Source organism: Tetrao urogallus (assembly GCF_951394365.1).
Source record: "Tetrao urogallus genome assembly, chromosome: 2".
In the NCBI taxonomy this organism is placed as follows: Eukaryota; Metazoa; Chordata; class Aves; order Galliformes; family Phasianidae; genus Tetrao; species Tetrao urogallus.
The window spans coordinates 54073402-54092649 of NC_136814.1; the positions used below are offsets into that span (position 1 = coordinate 54073402).

The 19248-nt window shown below is 44.4% G+C and overlaps 2 protein-coding genes across 2 annotated transcripts in view; both read right to left on the reverse strand.

Annotated features, from left to right (window-relative positions):
- Positions 1-10326: 10326 nt before the first annotated feature.
- SLC35D3 (solute carrier family 35 member D3) lies at positions 10327-12409 on the reverse strand (the record flags this gene model as incomplete). Its single annotated transcript, XM_079532650.1, has 2 exons — positions 10327-11156; positions 11974-12409. 2 exons carry the CDS (start codon positions 12407-12409, stop codon positions 10327-10329), a joined length of 1266 nt encoding a protein of 421 aa, XP_079388776.1.
- A 5880-nt stretch (positions 12410-18289) lies between these two features.
- PEX7 (peroxisomal biogenesis factor 7) overlaps positions 18290-19248 on the reverse strand; it is a gene marked incomplete at both ends in the record, with an annotated part of 33593 nt that continues 32634 nt past the window's right edge. The window contains one exon of the mRNA XM_079549945.1: positions 18290-18358. Coding sequence (XP_079406071.1) covers positions 18290-18358 — 69 coding nt within the window. The remainder of the gene's footprint in view (positions 18359-19248) is intronic.

The following is a 19248-nucleotide window of genomic DNA, read 5'->3' on the forward strand; positions in this document are numbered from 1 at the left end:
GTATAAAACACTGAAGGAGAGGTCATCTAACCTCTGAAGCTGTGGTGATATCTTGAGGAAACCTCTACAAGTTTTCTTCCAAGTAAAGACTTCTAATTAACACATGAACAACTAAAATGTGCCAGACCAAAGGTCCATCTTCCCTGGCATACCATCCTCAACAAAAACAGGTGCCTAGAATGAGAACAAGAGGCTATGAGTACATCCTTTGAATACTCTTCCAGCCTCAACATATTTCCATCTCAAAGGTCTTTCTGATCTATGTATGGATTTATTGATTTATTAACTCTCTCAGGACTTCCCTCTCATGTACTTGGGTCACAAGTGCTACTAGTCTACTGCCTTGTGTGAGAAGAACATTTTTATTTGTTTTGAACTCGGAGTTGCAGCACAGTCCTCACATTGGCTAATTGAACCTGAAAAAAGCCACAAAGAAAGTGATATTTAAACCTCAGGGCAATGAGACCCAGAAAAAAAACTTGCAGCTAAATGTGGACACGGCCAGTCTGCAGTTGATGGGACTAAGTAGTCATAACAATATATATAACCGAGTTATATATATAACAAAATATATAACTGAGTAGTTATGGGCACAACCATTCTGCGCCACTTGCTGTGTAGATGTGGCCAGGAGGACCAACAAGGCAAGACAGGCACAAGAGGTGACAATGTGAAATGCAGTGGAATTGTAAATAATAGAGGAAAGAGACTTTCAGCTACAGATTAACCATTTCAGATCTTTAACTAACAGTCATTTAATTTGAGATGTTCCCACTTAATGCTAATTAATTCGAAATAGTGTCAGTATTAATGCTCTGCCTTTAATTCCATGTCCCATTTTGCACTTTTAATGTACCAAACTACTAAATTAAGACTACATCAGTCAATGGACAATCACGCACCTCTAGACTTTCCCATCAGGGATTAGACATAAAAGAAGAAGACCTCAAAGTCAGTCCATATGATGCATATATATTTATTATAGTGGTTTTAGTCTCTTGCTGTTTCAGATGCTTGTTGACAGCTACATGAAGTCACTCATCTCCCAAAGAATTGTTAGAATAACTCAAATAAGTACTTTTCCCGCAGGAAACTGCTCCACAACTTTAGAAACTGTAACAAGAAAAGGTCCCTAAGCAGTACCTCAGTAAAGCTTGTGACAGGTATACCAAATCATACTTCCCTCACAGCAGCTTTTTTACACTCCTCTCTGCTGCACAGCAGGGAACTCTGCAGCTTTATGTGCATCTTTCCTAACCAGAAGAGATGCTTACAGCTCATAAGGGACCTATTTTCTTGAACCAACTTCTTTCCAATCAGTTTCATTGGTACTGTGGGACCATGACTATGTAGCATAATAGAACAGGCTCTTTACTTTTTTTGAAGCACATTTATCTCACCAAATCTACACAATTAAATCATAGTACAAATCAATGGATGAAAACTCCAGTAGTCGTGCCTCCTTTTGCAAAAAGAAGTAACAGCACAATTTCAGGAGTGTAATTCTGTTTGCAGTTGAAGGGAGCCCCTCAATGACCTGGCTGTTTTCCAAATCTTTATTTATTTAAATAGGCATACTGATCTTAGAGCACAACAGCTCCTGTCTCAACAGCCATAAGTAACACACTCCCTGCTCATCTAATCTTTGCCTCACATTATATTAACAGACCAAAAGTACACCCAAATTCTTACAAGTCATTAAGAAACAAGCTAGCAGAAAAAAAGATGAATAAAATAGCCTGAAATCTGTAGGCAAAAAAAAAAAAACACAAAAAACCACAACACTTAACACTTTTGGTTTCCTTTTTTTTCTGGCAATATGGTAATGTGAACGTCATTTTATAGAATGACATTCTGTGTTATTGAAAATATATCACAGATATTTACTGGAGCTGCTAGCTCACATCATGTCCATATATTGCTGCTTCCAGCACATGTGGCAGCAGGAACACTGGGGCTGGACATGGGGGCAGGTTTGCTTCTGAAAGAAAGAGAGCAGCAGCCTTATATGGTTGTGAGGTTTAAAATTTCAGCTGCATATACAAAGGCGTAGGCAGAAAGAGGCAGCAGATGTATTTATTTCAAGCCTCCCAGGTTCCAGTGTGCCCTGGATGGGGTCTGCCCTGGTCATTTGTAGGCTCTGGTGCCAGTGGTTCCAACCCAGGTAGCTCCTGTGGACATGCTTCATGGGCTCCCCACTTTTACATTTGGATCAGATAGTGCCACTGCATTTGAAGTAATCAAAATGGTCTACTTCTATGTCACTAGACTCACTTCCATGTCACTAAACTCAAAAGTTTATTCACAGTTTTGGTTGAAAACTGTAGGGCAACAACACTGTGCATCTTTAGAAAAGTCACTCTAGTTTTTGGCTTTCTTCCTTTCCTGATAGTTTATAATACTCTTAAGTTATTACTCAAACTTATTATTTTAGTCAAAATTAGAGCAGTTTTTTGCATGAATCTGCAAAATTGATCTTGTGTGTCTCTACTGGCAGCCACCCATAGTCAGATTTCATGTGCCCTAATGCTGGAAATGTACTTACCCAAATTAGATATCCCATCACTGCAGAGTGCACTGAGAAGAGGCATATCAGTGCTGCCTGAGCCCTGGGAATCAGCTGCTTACTCTTTATCTTGCAGGAGATTGAATTTATGGCATTTTTTATTCTAAGGCTCAACTGTAAAGATGCCAGATTTGTGTGTCAAGTCAGTTCAAGAATAATGCTAAATCTCTGATGTTTTCAAATAGGTTTTAAAGCTTGCTGTAGCAAAGCCACTTTACAGAGCTAATTCTTTATCACAGTTCTTACCTTTACATCTTCGTTTTCCCATACACTTCAGAGGCAATGAAAATAAAGCAGCCACCAACCTAATCCATTCCATACACTGAATTATTTTGCAAGCTCAGCCAGTGCTGTACAGCCTGCAGGAGCTTGCTTCTTCAATAAATCTTTTTTATTAAAAAAGAAAGCTAAAGAACTATTAGATTTGCATTTTTCCTTTCAGAAATACAGAGGAAGCTGTGATAGAAAAATAAAATAAAATAAAATAAAATAAAATAAAATAAAATAAAATAAAATAAAATAAAATAAAATAAAATAAAATAAAGGAACAATTTCTGCACTGGTAATAGCCTGTCTGGTCAGCACAGAAAACATTTGTACTATTCCTCTCTCCCACCATGATGCCACCAACTGCCTATGCTGAGATTCGTGTAGGACATTGGCCACAGTGAGCAGGGGGGTCTAAGGAGGCTGTGGTCATAGAATCATGGATTAATATGCCATAGAATAATCACAGAATAATATGCCAATTTGGGACACACAAGGATCATTGAGTCCAACCCCTGGCTCCACACAGCACCACCCAAAATCCAAAACCTATGTCTGACAGCCCTGTCCAGATGCTCCTTGAACTCTGGCAACATGGGGCTGTGCCCACTACACTGGGGAGCCTGTTCCATGCCCACTGCCCTCTGGTAAAGAACCTTTTCCAAAAACTGTCCTGCCCCTTCCCTGACAAAGCTCCATGCTGTTCCCTCAGGTCCTGTGGCTGACACCAGAGAGCAAAGCTCATTGCTGCCTTTCCTCTCTCTGTGAGGAATAGGCCTCCCCTCAGCCTCCTCTGCTCTGGGCTGAACAAACCAAGCAGCTTTGGCTGCTCCTCACATGCCTTGCCTTCCAGATCCTTCATCATCTTTATAGCACTCCTTTGGATGTTCTCTAATAGTTTTATGTCCTTTTTGTATTGTGGCTCCCCAAACCACACATGATGCTCAAGGTGAAGCACAAAGTAAAGCTGGTCTTCCTGAGATACTTTGGGAATAGGCCCCAGCAGGCAATGGCCCTTCCACAGCACCATGGAACTCCGTGCTCTGGCAGAACATGCATTTGCCATTGGTGACAATGCCACAGCAATGTGAATAAACAGACCTAGGGTGAGGGTACTTCAATGGCATTGTTTTGCTGGGTCTTGTGGGCTTCAGCTTCTCAAGCACAGAACTCTGCTTGTCAAATTACAGAGGTCATCACAAAACTCACTTCTGACATACTTCTTGGTGAAACACAACAGAATGCTTTCACTGAGTTTTGTGTCCTCTTGAATGAAGGGTTGGTCAAGGGACAATATAAATATACCCTTAAATGTTTTGATACAAACAAAAGGACTACTTAACCAGGGCAGGAGCCTGTGATGACCAACAGGGAAGGTGTTGCAGTGACTGCTCTACATCGCCACTAGGAGGAACCTGCATTCACAGTGCAAGGCTTCATAGTTGGCTCATTTACTTGCCAGGGTGTTGCAAACCCCAATTGCACCAGCAGGAGCCCCATGGACAAACAGTTTTCAGTTTCAACCCATCCATGAACTCTGGGGATGCAGCAAACCTCCATAGTTCTGAAGGCCTTCTTCACTGTGCTTGTTCATCATGTGTATTAATGATAATCACAAAACAGTATGTCCTCCACTTAGTGCAGGAGAGGGGGATCTGATGACTTTTGTCTGCAGGCTGCAGCTTTGATGTCCCTGACCAGCCACTGGGATACAGGCAAAGTTTTCTCAATCAAGAATATAATTTGCAACGGTTTTGATTAAAGGCACTGAAGTCGGTGAAAGTGAGGAAAGCCTAAAGCTTGGGTAACTATTAGCAGAACTCCTCCTGTGAAATGTTCTGTAGGAAAGTCAATTCTGGCTGTTGTCTTCCATGTTTTAAAGCAAGACATGATTAACCATAGGGAATGAATTTCGTCTGATACAGATACATAAAACAAAGACTACTCTTCGGAGCTAGTTATTCCTTAGTATCTCTACTGAACTGCAGCTTTAAATGCAGCTCATTTGATGAAAGACTTTAAAAATATACTTTATCACTGTTAGATAGATCTTCCAAATGAAAAAATAATCAGCACAGTTTTTATTTGATGACAGAGCTGAATGCAGCATGACTAGCCCCAGTTTGTTCAAGTCACTACAATATTGAAGTAATTGAGAGGAGTTCAGCACCCAGAAGGCAAACCAGATGTTACACATCATTCTTTTCATGCCTGGCTGTTACTAATGAAAAAATAATTTGAAGAAAACAACAGTTGAGCAATTTCGTTAGCCCAAATCTGCCCGTAGGAATCATTGAAATGTGATGCTGACTTAGCAGTAATGCTTTTTTGGAGAGGAGCTCTTCACAGAGATCTGCACCTTAATTTTCCTCTGTCAGTTGTGTTGTGTGTACATCAGCCTTCTATTATCCAACAACTGTTCAGATCCAGTGGCCTGTCAGCCACTATGTTGAGGAAATGCAATTTTTTGTTTCTGTAAAATTGTGATAAGGACATACTTAGCTGAATTTCCTATGCATGTCATGAAATACATTGTTGGACTTTTGCTGTGACAGTGACACTCACTCACCCAAGGAGGTTCACTGACACACCTCTTCAGGGCCTAGGTGGGCTTGTGATGTGGCCATCAGAAGGGAAAATCCATGTTCTACCTTTTAAGCAAGCATATACTGTTTGGAATTGGATGAACCATAATGCTTCATCTTCAGGCTTGAAGAGACACTTTGAGGGCTGGAAATCCATATAAGAGAATTAAGGCAATTCAAAATACGAGGAGTTATTGATAATATGCACAGCAGCCTCCAAGTGTTTTTATTTATTGATGATATTCAGTATTTCCAGCAGCCTGCAAAGCTTCATGGCCAGTTACAGCTCATCTTTCATTCTTGATGCACCATGTCAAGTAAAAGCAATCTGTGATCGTGGCAGCTATAGCTCTTTTTCAGAGAAATCCTGATTTCAGTTAAAGAATTGTTGACATTTGTCTTGGTTTGTCAGGAACAAAATCAATAGCATCTAATCAAACAGCGGTGTAATTTTGAGAGCAGAATGGATTCTGCTTTAATTCAAAAAAAGACAAATTTATCAACAAAATTAACACGTCTAGTGCAAGATTTCTTATATGTCTAGTCAGAGAAAATCACAAGATCTCAAGTAGCTCCTCTTGCCTCCAACCGCCTCCAGATCATTCAGGCTTCCTCTCTTTTTCTTGCATCACTCTTCCAGAGCCCCAAATTCAAGAGCACTCAAATTCATGACAATATTTGGCCCTGGATTTCTGATGCTGTCACTATTTCTTTCCTTGTAGAAAGTGCCAAACTGAAATTTGCTGGGAGGGCTGACTTCCAGCTCCCTATGGATGTGTGTGTTGGAGACAGGTGCAAACAGAAATGTTCTGCTTTTCTACATAAGTAGCTGTGGCTTTGTAACATTTTTCCTATCTGCCGCAGTCCCTCCTACCTCCCCTGGCAGTGTTTCCATGCTGCTATTCAAACGCAACATCTAGCATTAATGTGTTTGGCATGAATTCATTCCTCATCTCTCCCTGCAATAAACCCAAGAACAGCAAATCAGCAATAATGATGGCAACCCCTTTGCAGGTTTATAGCTTTATTACTCAGAATGCTCTTACTGGGAAATTATCTCCTGCTGGTTTTACACGCAGAATAAGTACCTGCACCAGCTTCCACTCAGGGAGATCAGGTACTGCCATGCTGGCAGTGAGGGCCCTCCCACCTGCATGTATCCTACCCATTTCCCAGTTCTGCAGGAAGCTGGTTGGCAGCCACGACTGAGCTATGCCAGGAGCTTGTGGCACCCCTGCTCAGCCTTGGAGCTGTGCACAAAGCCTGCAAGAAGCAAGCTGGGCTTACAAGAACCTGCTGGTCCATCTGCCTCTATGCCTTTCTAGAAATAAAAAAGGGGCGGGGGGGGGAAAGAAGGAATAATACGGCAGAAGCCTCTGTTGCAAATCTTAATTCAGAGGCCAGAGCAGAAGGCTTACACCTTTCTGTGCACAAAACGCTTTGCCTGCAGCAAACAAACATAATGAAATCAGGGCAGGCACTAGCAATAAGCAAGTGCTGGACACACACAGGAGCATGAGTGTTGTTTAACAAACTGAAGTATATTTTTTCAATATTGGCTGGTTGCTGATCATTTTCCTTCTAGCAGTGATGGTAAACTCAGGATCAGTTTGTCAGTAATGCAGATTTTTAAATTATTAATATAAATTTTAACTGTCGCTGCCTTCAAATACCCTGGCCTCTCTCTTTTTTTTTTTTTTTTTTTTTTTGAAGTGTTTTAGATAAGATAGTTATCTGGCTTTCTTTCTCCTGTTGCATGTCTGTTTGTCATGTGTGCATACGTGCAGCAATAGCAGTGCCAGAGCAGGTGTTACTCGGGGATGTATCCACACTGAAATTAATGTTTATTCTCAAAGCAGTTATTGTGTATCAGCTTGACTTCATTGTCCTGAACCCAGGACAGCTCCTTTCTCCAACCTGTCATGAAGACACTTCTATGTGGATCTCTCAGGCGAATCCTGTAACGGTCACCAGCCACATCATGGGGCACAATTCGAGATGCAGAGGGGACAAGGATAAATTTGCATTTACATAAAAAGTAATTGTTCAGTCAGCCTGTAGGCTGGCAGGTGACATAACTAGTAAAACAAATACTATTAATAATGAGCGTCATCTTATTTAATTGTTTTCCTTCTAAAGTCAGAGCGGTTGCACTACTGACACCTCGGTCCCTTTGTCAATGACAGCATTAATAGTGTACTGTCACGTGCTGAGGAAGCTTGGATCGTATAAAGGCAAAAGAATAATTATAAATGAAGTAAAAATGAGGACCCCAGAGTAGCAACAATAAGAAAACCAGAACTTTTGGAAAGCAGTGCATTTTATTCCCACATCTCATTCTGTAGTCTTCCACTGATGCTATAAAAACGCCTCTGCATGAGGCAGTATTTTTATTTTTGTGCAACAATCTCTTTATTGAGAAAAAAAAAAAAAAAAAGTTAACTGCATTTGCCAAATTCCCATTTTAATTTAGGGAATTTAGATGTATAAATAGCATACAACATTATCACATTTTTCCTATACATGCAAACATACAACATGGTAACAGCAGCTTTTTTAACAGTTGAAACTGTTCAAATTTCCACAAGTTTCTAATGATACTTCCACAACAGTAAAAGGCAAAACACTGAACTCCTCCAGGAAAAAGTCCTGCGGTACAAATCCCGGTGGAGAGCTTTCTATAGCATGTGCCAAGGAAGCACAGTGTGCTTCAGTGGGACTGGCAGTCAGGTGGCAAAAAGATCCCCATTTCTGTGGTTAAACTGCACTGAGCAGTAAGAGCAGGTCAGAAATGCAGGTTTCTCTTCAGCCATCTGTATGGATTGCTACGTAGATGGTACTGTAAAGAGTTCAGTAACACCGCAACTCTACATTGCAGGCACAGCCTTATATAAGATATATTTGAAAAATAACAAAAAAAACATTGGCTCATAAACAACAAATAGTGCTTTTATTGAAAGATGCCTAATGGAGCTTGAGCAGAAAGTAAACATATTTCCGCACAGGTGGTATTTCTCCACTCTGAAGCAGCAGCTATACGCAACTGTGATGTACACATCTCCATGCCCCATCCCCACAGTGCAGCAGCTACAGGCTGACTGCCTTTGTTAACAGTGCCTTTCCAAATCGATGGGTGATACCAGGTCATCCAACTTTTGCACTCGTTTCGAAAAAATACTACTGTGCCCAACAATTTCTATCTGCATTTGAATTGACAAGAATCTACTTTTTCCCTGGAGACTAATTTTGTACGTATGCTCTGCTGGGGAAATTGCTCACAGGTGATTTCAGTGCTGAATTCACCATTAGGTGAAAGCTGTCTGACTGAAGAAGGCATTAGGGTAGGCACTGTTTAACTGGAGATGTGGGTATAGCTGGTTCAGTGGCTTAATAAATAATAATAAATAAAAAAACAACAACCACCACTACCAAAACAATGACAAAAGCTTGATCCATTCTTTTTTTCCAGGAAATGATAGCCACTTGTTTCTGTCCACTGTGGTCCAGACAGCTGGGGCCCTCTTGGGATGATAAAGACTTGGGGTCAGACCTCTTCTCTGTATGGCCCTGAGCATAGGCATGACCCAAAGACTGTTGCTTCCCAAAAGGCTTCCCCAGGCTAAGAAATACTCACACACTTGTTTCCTCTGTCTTACCTGCTACAGGTATTTGGTACAAATTATGAGCATATTGCTTAGAAGACACACTGGAGATCATGCTTCCTGCTTCCCGCACGAGCCCTTGAGCACCCGAGGCTGAGCGCCAGCTTTACCCCTCACAGCACAAGGAAGCACTGAGAACAAAGGGGCACAGCTTCCCCCAAAGACCCAGGTGTTCCAGTGCCAAGCGTGCTGTGCAGACCTGGCCCCTGAGTGTGATCTGCCAGAGCTCCCTGCCTGTATCCACAAGACACTGCAGCCACACCATGCCATAGCCCAGCAGTCAGGTCATGACAGCACTGCCCTGCCAAAGAAGCTCTGGGAGCCCTAGTGTGGGCATGGGCAGAGATGATCCCCACATCTCTGCTGTAGCCTGCACCCAGGTTCAGACACAGGCTGAGATCCGCCCGACTCTACAGTATGAGAGAGCCCAAGGCACACTTTCTCCCTGTATTTTTTTTAATAGCCCTCCCATGTCAAATCAATACAACCCAATAATTCCAAACTTGTATTTTGGTCAAGCTAATCTTCCCAATGCTTTATGTAGTCGAAGCTCACAGGCAAACATCCTTCTTCTGCTGACTAAAGCTCCTCAAAAGTTCAGATCCGGTTCTGCTCTCCTACACGTGCAAGATTGAAGCATTTCCACTGAAAACACAGACCGCATAACATGAAGCTGGACCATGGCCCAGCCTGGCTGCAGAATCAGGGAGAATTTCAATTCTTCAGCTAGGTGGGTGATCATACACCGATACAATTCAACTGGCACAGCTTCTAGCTCTGTTGCAATCATAGTGACACAGAAGAGCACATACAAGTACAGTTAATAGGAATTTACAAATTGCAGAAATACACTTGTACAGAGTACATAGAATTGGATGGATAAAGAATTACATCAACAGAGCCTCAAGCTACAGGCTACTGCCGGCACTGCTTTCAACCTAGAGGCACTGATACCCCTCACAGTCATCCCCACGGCTTGCTGTTACCCAACTCTGTATCCACAGCAAAGGACTTGGTACCTTAGCTGTGGCACGTCTAAATGGATGTACTGAAAGCAGTTAAATGCAAGCAGAAAGCATGAGCAAACCCTGACCTTTTGCTTTTTGACAATGAGGTAAAGTTATCCTAAATTACTTGGATTTGTCAGCATCGATGTGGAAATGTATGCTCTGCCTCTCCCTCTGTACATAGAACTCAGCTGTCTGTCTTCAAGCAACATGTTCTGTGGAGTTTTCACACCTGCTTTTCAAGGGCTCGGTAGCTCCTCATTTTCTATCAAATAATCCTTTTTTATATATTTAGCACCCCTCACCAACCTCCATACTCCGAGATAGGCATCCTTCAGCGAGCTCCTGCTCCCATCTTGTGTGCTGGTGGCTTTTCCCTGAGCCGATAGCTCCCCAGCAGATTTCTTGGTGCTGTCCTTCTCGTCCTCTCCACCCTGGCTGTCCCCTTCAGCTGATCCTTCCACTGTTGCTTCCCTAGCCCCCTTTTCTGGGGAAATCACCTCCATTGCAAACAGCGCTTGGTCCCCAGCCTGCCTTTTCCCCTCCTCTTCTCTACCTTCTTTCTCCAGGTCTTCGTACGTGCTCTGCTGCCTGGTCTCGATGTACTTGGCCACGCAGTAAATGACCGACCCCAAGGTGTTGACCACCACACCAGCTATGAACAACTTGGTGGGCTCCACATCATTGAATGCCACCATGCCCACCGTGATGGTTGCTATGCTTTTCACCACCCCTACAAAGCTGGTGGTCACAGCTGAGTTAATATAGGTGCAGTGAAGGGTGGTAAAGTTCATGGCGCAGCTGATCAGGACGCAGGCGATGAAGATGCATACCATAGCAGGGTCCTTCCAGCCTGGGAACGACCAGACATTGATGGAGTCCATGCTGGCAAAGGAGCAGATGATGAGAAAAGGGGTGGCTGAAACAGCAATGGCATACTGAGCTGTCAGGGGTCCGTATTCGCTGTCAACGCTGGTCTTCTGAATGAGCACCAGGTATGCGGCATGGATCAGCACAGCCAGCACGCCGGTCACGTAGCCCATGGCATCTCCGGTCAGGTCACCAGCACCTGTTGGGTGGATTTTGCAGATGAGATGGAAAGAGCATCATTTTGGAGGAGGAGGATATTTAGAAAAGATATGTCAGTGCATAGCTTCTCAGGTTTGTCATGCTTGTCACAAAGCTTGATGTCCTTACCTCCTGATAGACTTTTCTGCCAAATTACTGAATGTTTTCACTTCCCTGTACACCCCCCGGTCCGAATAAACTCACTCACCTTCTCCCTTTGGCAAGAACACTCTGAGATTTGCAGCTGAAACAGCTCAGACACAGTGGCTCTGGGTACCCTCTGCCAGCATAGGTGCTGGGGAGCTCGGTCTGCCTGGCTTCCAATCGTGAATCTTCTTTCCACCATCCCGCCACCCTGGCGAACCCGCAGGGGTCCCACAGCCACAGCGCCCTGTTCGGGCTGCTCGGCAGATGAAGCTGCCTGCCCCAAACCCAGTGACACCAATCACGACGACAGGGCCCCTGTCCGGTTCCAGCCGATTCCTAAAATTGCACCTACCCCTGTAAGACTGCGCTTACTCCTCCTGGGCTGCAGCTGGCACCACGGGATCGCAATTGCCCCCAGGGTATTAAATATCCCGCCGTAAGGCTGCACGCACTCCTCTACGGTCGCACCACCCTCCACAGAGCTGCATCCGGAGCAGCACTCACGCTCGCCCCGTTGCCCCATTCTGCCGTGCCGGGGCGAAGAGTCTCCGAGAGCGGAGGCGGCGCTGCCGTCGGGGCGCCCCGCGGCGCGGCTGCCCGCTCGTCGCTCTGCATCCCTGTCCCGCTCCGCTCCCCCCGTCCCGTCCCGTCCCGGCGGGGCGGGCACTCACCGGCCAGCGCGGCGCCGCATGTGGTGATGAGGACGGCCACCACGACGCCGGGCGAAGGCATGCCGTCGCGCAGCACCAGGACGCCGGTGACGAGGGTGACGAGGGGCAGGCAGCGCTTGAAGACGACATACATAGGGAGGCTGAGGCCGCGCAGCGACCAGAGAGTGAGGGTGGACTGCAGTGTGGCCAGAGCGGCCACGGCGGCGAAGGGGCGAGCCAGGCGGAGCCCGAAGGGGGGCAGCGCCGCCAGCCCCCGCCGCCGCAGCGCCTCCAGCCCCACCGCCGCCGCCGCGCTGCTGAGGCACTGCAGTAGCGTCAAGAAGGCGAAGTGGTAGCGGGCTAGCAAGAACTTGAGCAGGATGTTCAGCGAGCCCGAGCACAGCCCGTGTGCCACCGCCACCGCGACGCCCCGCGCCCGGCCCCGCCACCGGACCATCCTCCCGCGCCCGGGGCCAGCGGCACTGCCGCCCGCCCGGGCACCCGCGGCGGCGGCGTGGGGACGGGCGGAGGCGGGGGGCGGGCGGAGGCAGGACGCGCCGACGGGCCCCCCCCCCGCGCAGCCCCCCGCTGTCCCCTCCCCGCCGCCTCCCCCGCCGCACGCCCCGGTGGAGCGGCGCGGGGAGTCCCCGGCCCGGGAGGGGAAGGGCGCATCGCCCGGGGGCGCGGCCGGCAGCCTGCAGCCGGGGCTGGCCTCGCCCAGACACCAGAACCGGTCACCAGAACCGGCGGCGGCACGAAGCGATGCGCTGAGCCTGGTCAAGTTTGTGTAAGCTCATCCCGAATTGGCAGGTGAAGGGTTTCCAGGAGTCTGAAGCTTCGCCTTGAATCGACGGGAAGATTGGCAGCGTTCTGCTGGCCTCCTCCAGCGCCGGGGAACGTAGGGCAAAACTGCGCTGCTGCATATCTTGTGCCTTCTGTACACCGTGCACGGCAGGTTGCTTTCATGAGCAGTAAGGCTGCTCGTCACTGATCTGTACGGGATCAGCAAAGCTATTCTCTCTTTTAAAGAAATAAGCCTCCCTCCTCTCTCAAGGGGAATTATGTTACGAAGAACCAGCTTGGTTGAGAATGGCAGAATTGCCACTGCATGCTTGTCCTTGGAAGACGCCCTACAAAGAGTAGGCCAGGTCTCAACAGGACAGTCAGTTCTGGTGGGAAGGTACCCAGTCCAGCACAAGCACAGTGCAACTTTCAGCTGTATCAGAAAGACACCACTGTTTTATGCCAAGAAGAATGTTACATTTCATTCCTAGCTCAGTGCCAGCCAGGGATAGGATGGAGCAGGCCCCACTAGATTCTCCCAAACAAAATGGCTCAGCCACTACTTCCTTCTGGCCACTCCCCTCAGAGGCCTTCACCAGCTTCGGCCACCACACTGCAGCATGAAGCGTGAATGCCCAGCAAAGTGGCCTGAAACATTACAGCATGTAACATTTGAAACTCTTCAATAAAAGTCACGGGAGGCCAAGCCTGGCTTTAAAACCCACTGAGGAACAGTGCCAACACGTTTCATGCTGGTCTCATTTTGGACTCATCCCAAGGCTTACAGGGAGCACAATTTAAAGAAACACATGGATTGCAGACTGCATTTGCAAATGGGAAGAAAACAATCTCCTTCTAACTAAATGTAGATGGGAAAAAAAATGTTTTCTGGAAATACTGAAGTAATTAGTACTCATGTACCTCAGCATGACTTCTGGAAGAGCCATTTTGTCCCCTCTCTAGTGAAAGCATCACTGCAGAGGAGGGCCTCTCACGTCACAGGGATCCATCTGCAAGTTCAGACTGGGGACTACAAGCTTCCCTGAGAAAGAGGCAAACACATGTATTGGAAAGGTAAGAACTTGGGAACTCAAATGTGTGTGTCCCGAGTTTCACATCAAACCTCTCAGGGCTTACTGGCATTGCAGGGACAGTTCCTCTTACAACATCTCTCAAGTTTCCCCTACATCTAGCCTTGTCTACACATAGCATTCTCCAACACCATTACAAAGTGGGGCAGCTGTAGGGGGAGTGCTGCCACTTGCCCAACCTTGCTATTCTCACTGTGCATTTAGGTCAGGCCCCCTATGTGTCTCCCACTGCCTCCTCACCTGTCTGTGCACAGAAGAGATGCTCTCCTGCATTGGGAAGGAGCTGAATAAAGCAACACAGAGACCATGTTCTGCAAAACCTTTATACTAGTCTTGAGTGCAATTGATAGTGCAGTAAGAAAAGGTCTTTTCACAGGGTGGGTCCTGTCACTTGTGGGAAAGATTCTGGTCACATCAGACTGTACTGCAGTACAGGTACATCTCTCATGTTGGCCTTTCCTGTGTGCAGAAACAATGTCATGTGCTCACTCAAGAGGTGATTCTGCTACAAAATTTTCGCTTACCAGGGCACAGATCATAGCTCTGTGATTCCTTACAGTAATGAGATGATTGTGATTTTTAGCTCAATTTCTTTGATGCAACTTATCCTCAACTTTGCATTTTGCTTGGGTACATGTTTGAGAAAAAGACGTGGACCAAACTCCTAAGGAAGACATCATTTTTTTAAATGGCTTCTACAATGAAAATGGTAATTATCTACATTAAAAGTCTTTAATGGAGAGCTTGTGTTAATCAGGGTCTAACATCTAACAACAATTAGATGTATAAGGGAAGTGTTGTGCAGAGTTGTAGCCACTCACTATCAAATGACTCAGTTGAAACTGAACACTACTACTGAAAGGGTTAGTATGGCCATGCTGGTGCAAATAAAATTTGAGGCCAGTGCTGAACTTGATAGAAGGGATTGCTTTATCACTGGTGATTCCCTCAAGGGTTGGTACTGGGGCTGGTCATGTTTGACATCTTCTTCAATGACCTGATACCAAGCTGGGAGGAGTAGTTAACACACCAGAAATCTGTGCTGCTATTTAGTGGGACTTGGGTAGGTTGGATAGTTGGCCAGAGGGAACCTGATGAGGTTCAACAAGGACAAGTGCAAAGTCCTATACCAGGGGAGGAATAGCCACATGCATCAGTACAGGTTAGGGGATGACCTGCTAGAAGGGAATTCTGCAGAGAAGAATCTGGGTGTTCTGGTGGACAACGACACACCAGGTCTTGTGCGACCTGGTGTGGGGAACCCGCTTTGGCAGGGGAGTTGGACTCGTGATCTCTGGAGGTCCCTTCCAACCCCTACAATTCTGTGATTCTGTGGGAGTCCTGGGGAGGGACGCACAGTGGCAGCATTAGTGGCTATAACAGGTTGGCCATGAGCCACCAGTGTGCCCTTGTGGCCAAGAAGGGCAGTGGTAGCCTGGTGTGCATTAAGAAGTGTGGTCAGTAGGTCAAGGGATCCTCCACCTCTCCTCTGACCTGGTGAGGCCACATCTGGAGTACTGAGTCCAGTTCTGGGCTCCCCAGTTCAAAATAGGGAACTTTTTAGAGAGGGCTGTAAGGATACTTGAAGCATCTTCCTTATGAGGTGACTGGTGACAGTGACAGGACGAGGGGAAATGGTATCAAGTTGTGCCAGGAGAGCTTTAGTTTGGATATCAGGACATGTTGGACTAGATGATCTCCAAAGGTTCCTTCCAACTCCCACAGTTTTGTTATTCTATGAAAATAACTTTTCTTGATCAAAATGCAGACCTGATGAGACACACCACTAGGTAAAGTTGCATGATGTATTGCCTCACAAAGCACAGGAAAAATGCGACTATCGCTTGGTATTCCCAAAAGATATGAACCATGATCATGATACTCATTACTGATAAGTCTCAGTACCTTTCACTGCATTTACTTTTTTGATAACATTTCTTAACTGTGGAAGTGAATACAAAATTTAGCCAAGGATACTGCATGCAATTAATTTAATAGCACTGCAGAATAACAAATCCACTCCTTTAAAACATGATTAATCAATACATCTCTTGAACTGAGAAGAAAACTATACACTCACATGAAACAAAATCTTCCACAAGAGCAAGTTTAAAAGTAGAACACGTATCTTCAAGATTGCCATAGTCAAAGGCCTGTTTTGATAAATAAAAAACAAAGATCAGAAGCTACTACTGTGGTCATTAAATGGGGGAAAAAAACCCTTTAAAACAATTCCCTGAGAATCAAGATTCAGCAACAACTACTAACAGATTTTTTTTCTGTTACGGTGCAAAAGATTACAGCATGTTCTCTCCATTCAGAGATCAAACAGGAAGAGTAAAAGCCACAGTTTTTTGTTACTTTGCACATCTTCTGGATTCATCCATTTTTCAGGAGTATTAAATCCCAGCAACGTTCAGCACAGAAGCTAACCTACACAGGAGGAGAAGTGAAGGCTGTTAGAAAAAGGTTTAATCCATGTGTTGAGAGTGCATGATCAGAATGGGTGTTGTTTCTCTCCTTGTGTTCATTTGTATAAATCTGACTTTTCAACCAATAAGTTACAGCAGTATTCTGGAAATACCCACCCCTAACAGAGACAAGCGTAAAGAATACATAGTCACCACCAAAATATACCACTCACTCAAGTAACTTGCAGTCTAAGCAGAAAAAAAGAGATAGAGCAGAAAAGTGGAATAACTGTAAAGGCTGAATAATAAATAGTAATACCTAGCACGAGATTTACGGCCCATGATATTACTGAAAGCTCTATATAGCATAGCTTTACGGATGCATCATTCCTCAGCACACAGAATTAAAGTGCAATAAACATGGAATTTGGTACAGCTATTTGGTACAATAGGAAATCTACTTTGTTTTGTATTTCATTCATCTTAAGACAATGGCAATCCAGGGTCAGTTTGCACTGACCCAGAAAAACTTACGATGATCCAAATTCTTCACCTTGTGAAAGGGGGTTTCTTTCTGTCTTGTCCTAGCACTGAGTCAGTATATCCATACTGCCCTGTGGCTGCCCGCTAGCTCCCAGGCTCATTCTCCAAGATAGCACAATAATTCTTTCCTCACAATTCCCAAGTCTTAGTTCTGCTGAATTCTTTCTTTCATTTCTTCATCCAGCAGGGCTGGCAGTGCCTGCTATTGCTCGATTTATGAGTGGTGCAACCCAGAAGCATATAGCATTCATTAACAGAAGACTATAAAAACCTGTCCAAAGGCCTAGGCCCTGCAATTTTTTAATGATGAAGTCTGATGATATGGGGTAGCAGCAGAAATGAGACAGTTTTAAAAAGGTTTAGGGAAAAAAAAAAAAAGAAAAGGAAGGGTGTGAATGGCTTGCACGAAACCAAGTCAAGCGACTTGGGTTTGAAGGGATCTTAAAGAACATCTCGTTCCAGCCCTCCCGCCAAAATTGCACCACACAAATTGAGGAGTCAAAGTGGGCACAGAAACTAGTCAGTTCATAGCTACTACAGCTATAAAATGTTGGGCATATTCTTGCATGTCTGATAATAGCTTGGCTACTCTGGAGCTGCTGTGCTTATGCCATGCAGTTAATCCACACGTACATAGGTTCAATTGGTCTGGATATCAGCTCTCGCTTTGGCCAGACTGTGGGAGGTCCAGAAATGCTGAATGTATGGCCACACTGCTATCTCTTGAAAAAAACTCTTTAAGTGAAAGTAAAAGATAAGTCTAATAGAAGAGATGGTTATAATATCTCTAAATCTTGAAGATTGTGATCCAATTAGGGTTGTTTATAATTCATTTTTTCCTAAGTGTTTTCTCTGTTTCTCTAGAGTATTATTCTGCGCGACTTCATTAACTGTTTTACTCAAAGAGATCCAAGGGAAAAATGTACGAAAATAATCTTTACCATCTCTGTGAAGCAGCAATCAAAAAGGTTAAAGGAATGAGTTGGCTATAAACTATGACATTTACTGTCTATCGAGAGCATTCATCATATTGCACAAGATAATGCAATGTGAGTCACAGCAAAACAATTCAATATAAATGGATCTCGGGGATACAAGCCTCAGGTTGACATTAGAGTACTAAATAGTGGAAAAGACTCTTCTTTTTCTATAGTGACAATATCTCCAAAGGCACTGCCAGCTACTTTTATTCTTTATAAGGATCAAGAAGATTCTGGCCTCTGCTTGCATCATTAACCAGACAAATCACAAAATTTTGTTGGTAGTTCTGAAGACACCAGTTCATATCTGCTTCTGTCACTCCTTAGCCATTCAGTAGCTGTTGAACATTTTGCTGATCCAAGTACTACTAGTATGGTAGAACAAGTCTACAAGCTCAAGAGCAGAACACTTCAGGCTTTTACTTGAAAAGGAGACACAAAGATTAGTGACACAATTGACAGTTTAGCACAAGTCTGATTGTAGATGATGACAAAAAGGTTCCCAGTGTGTCAGATCTTCAGTTTCTCTCTAGACAGCAGCTGCCAGACACGATGGAGTGTAGATCTTGACAAGTTCATCCCACGCACAGTCTACCACCTGTAAAGCAAACAAAATCTACTTAGTGTCGTGTTGACAAAAAACAGATGGAACTTAGAAGAAATTAACAAATATTGTTGTGTTGATGTTGGTTGGTATTCTGTTTTACAATGCTTCAAAATTAGGTAACAAGGCAATGGCTCTCTTTTTTTTTTCTTTTTCTCCTTTAAAAAAAAGAAAAAAAAAAAGAAAAAAAAAAAATTGTCTTAACTTCAGTAAAGTGCCCAGAGGTTTACACTTGCCTATTTTTCATACTTTGCATGGAAAACTTGGAGTTTGAAGTGATTGTTTCATGTAAGCTAAGGCAGTGTAACAATAGGACAAAGGATGGACATACACATTTACAAGCCATGTGACATCTCTTCATAGGCTTTCACAGTTCTTTTACCAAGACATCTCAGCACTTCATGATATAATGTGACCAGCTTTCTCATACTTGCATGCAGGAATAGTTATTACAGATATATTTTTGAATGGAGAGTTAAGGAACCAAGAAGTAAAGACCAAACAAAGACACAGGATGACACAGGATGTTTCTTGAAGAATAGAGACTGTTCTGTCTCACTCTAATGAGCTGAGAGCACTGTATTTTCTGTTGAGAAAAGTGTTGTCTGTTTGCTGAGAATTGAGTACTGGTGATGAAAGACATGTCAAAGACCATGGTGGGAGGAGGAAGTTTACTTCAAGCACTACATAAACCACCCTAGTCTGAAGAGGAAGTGATGCCACTTATGCCAACTGCCTTTTACAAACACAGCAACTGATTCCAATGTAACTGAAAATATTCTGAATTGCAAGCCCCAAGCTCTTCTTTAGGTGCAAGTTAGAAACTAAAATTACAAACAAGGAGATTAACCTAATTCTACAAAACTAGATTCGAATAAGTTATG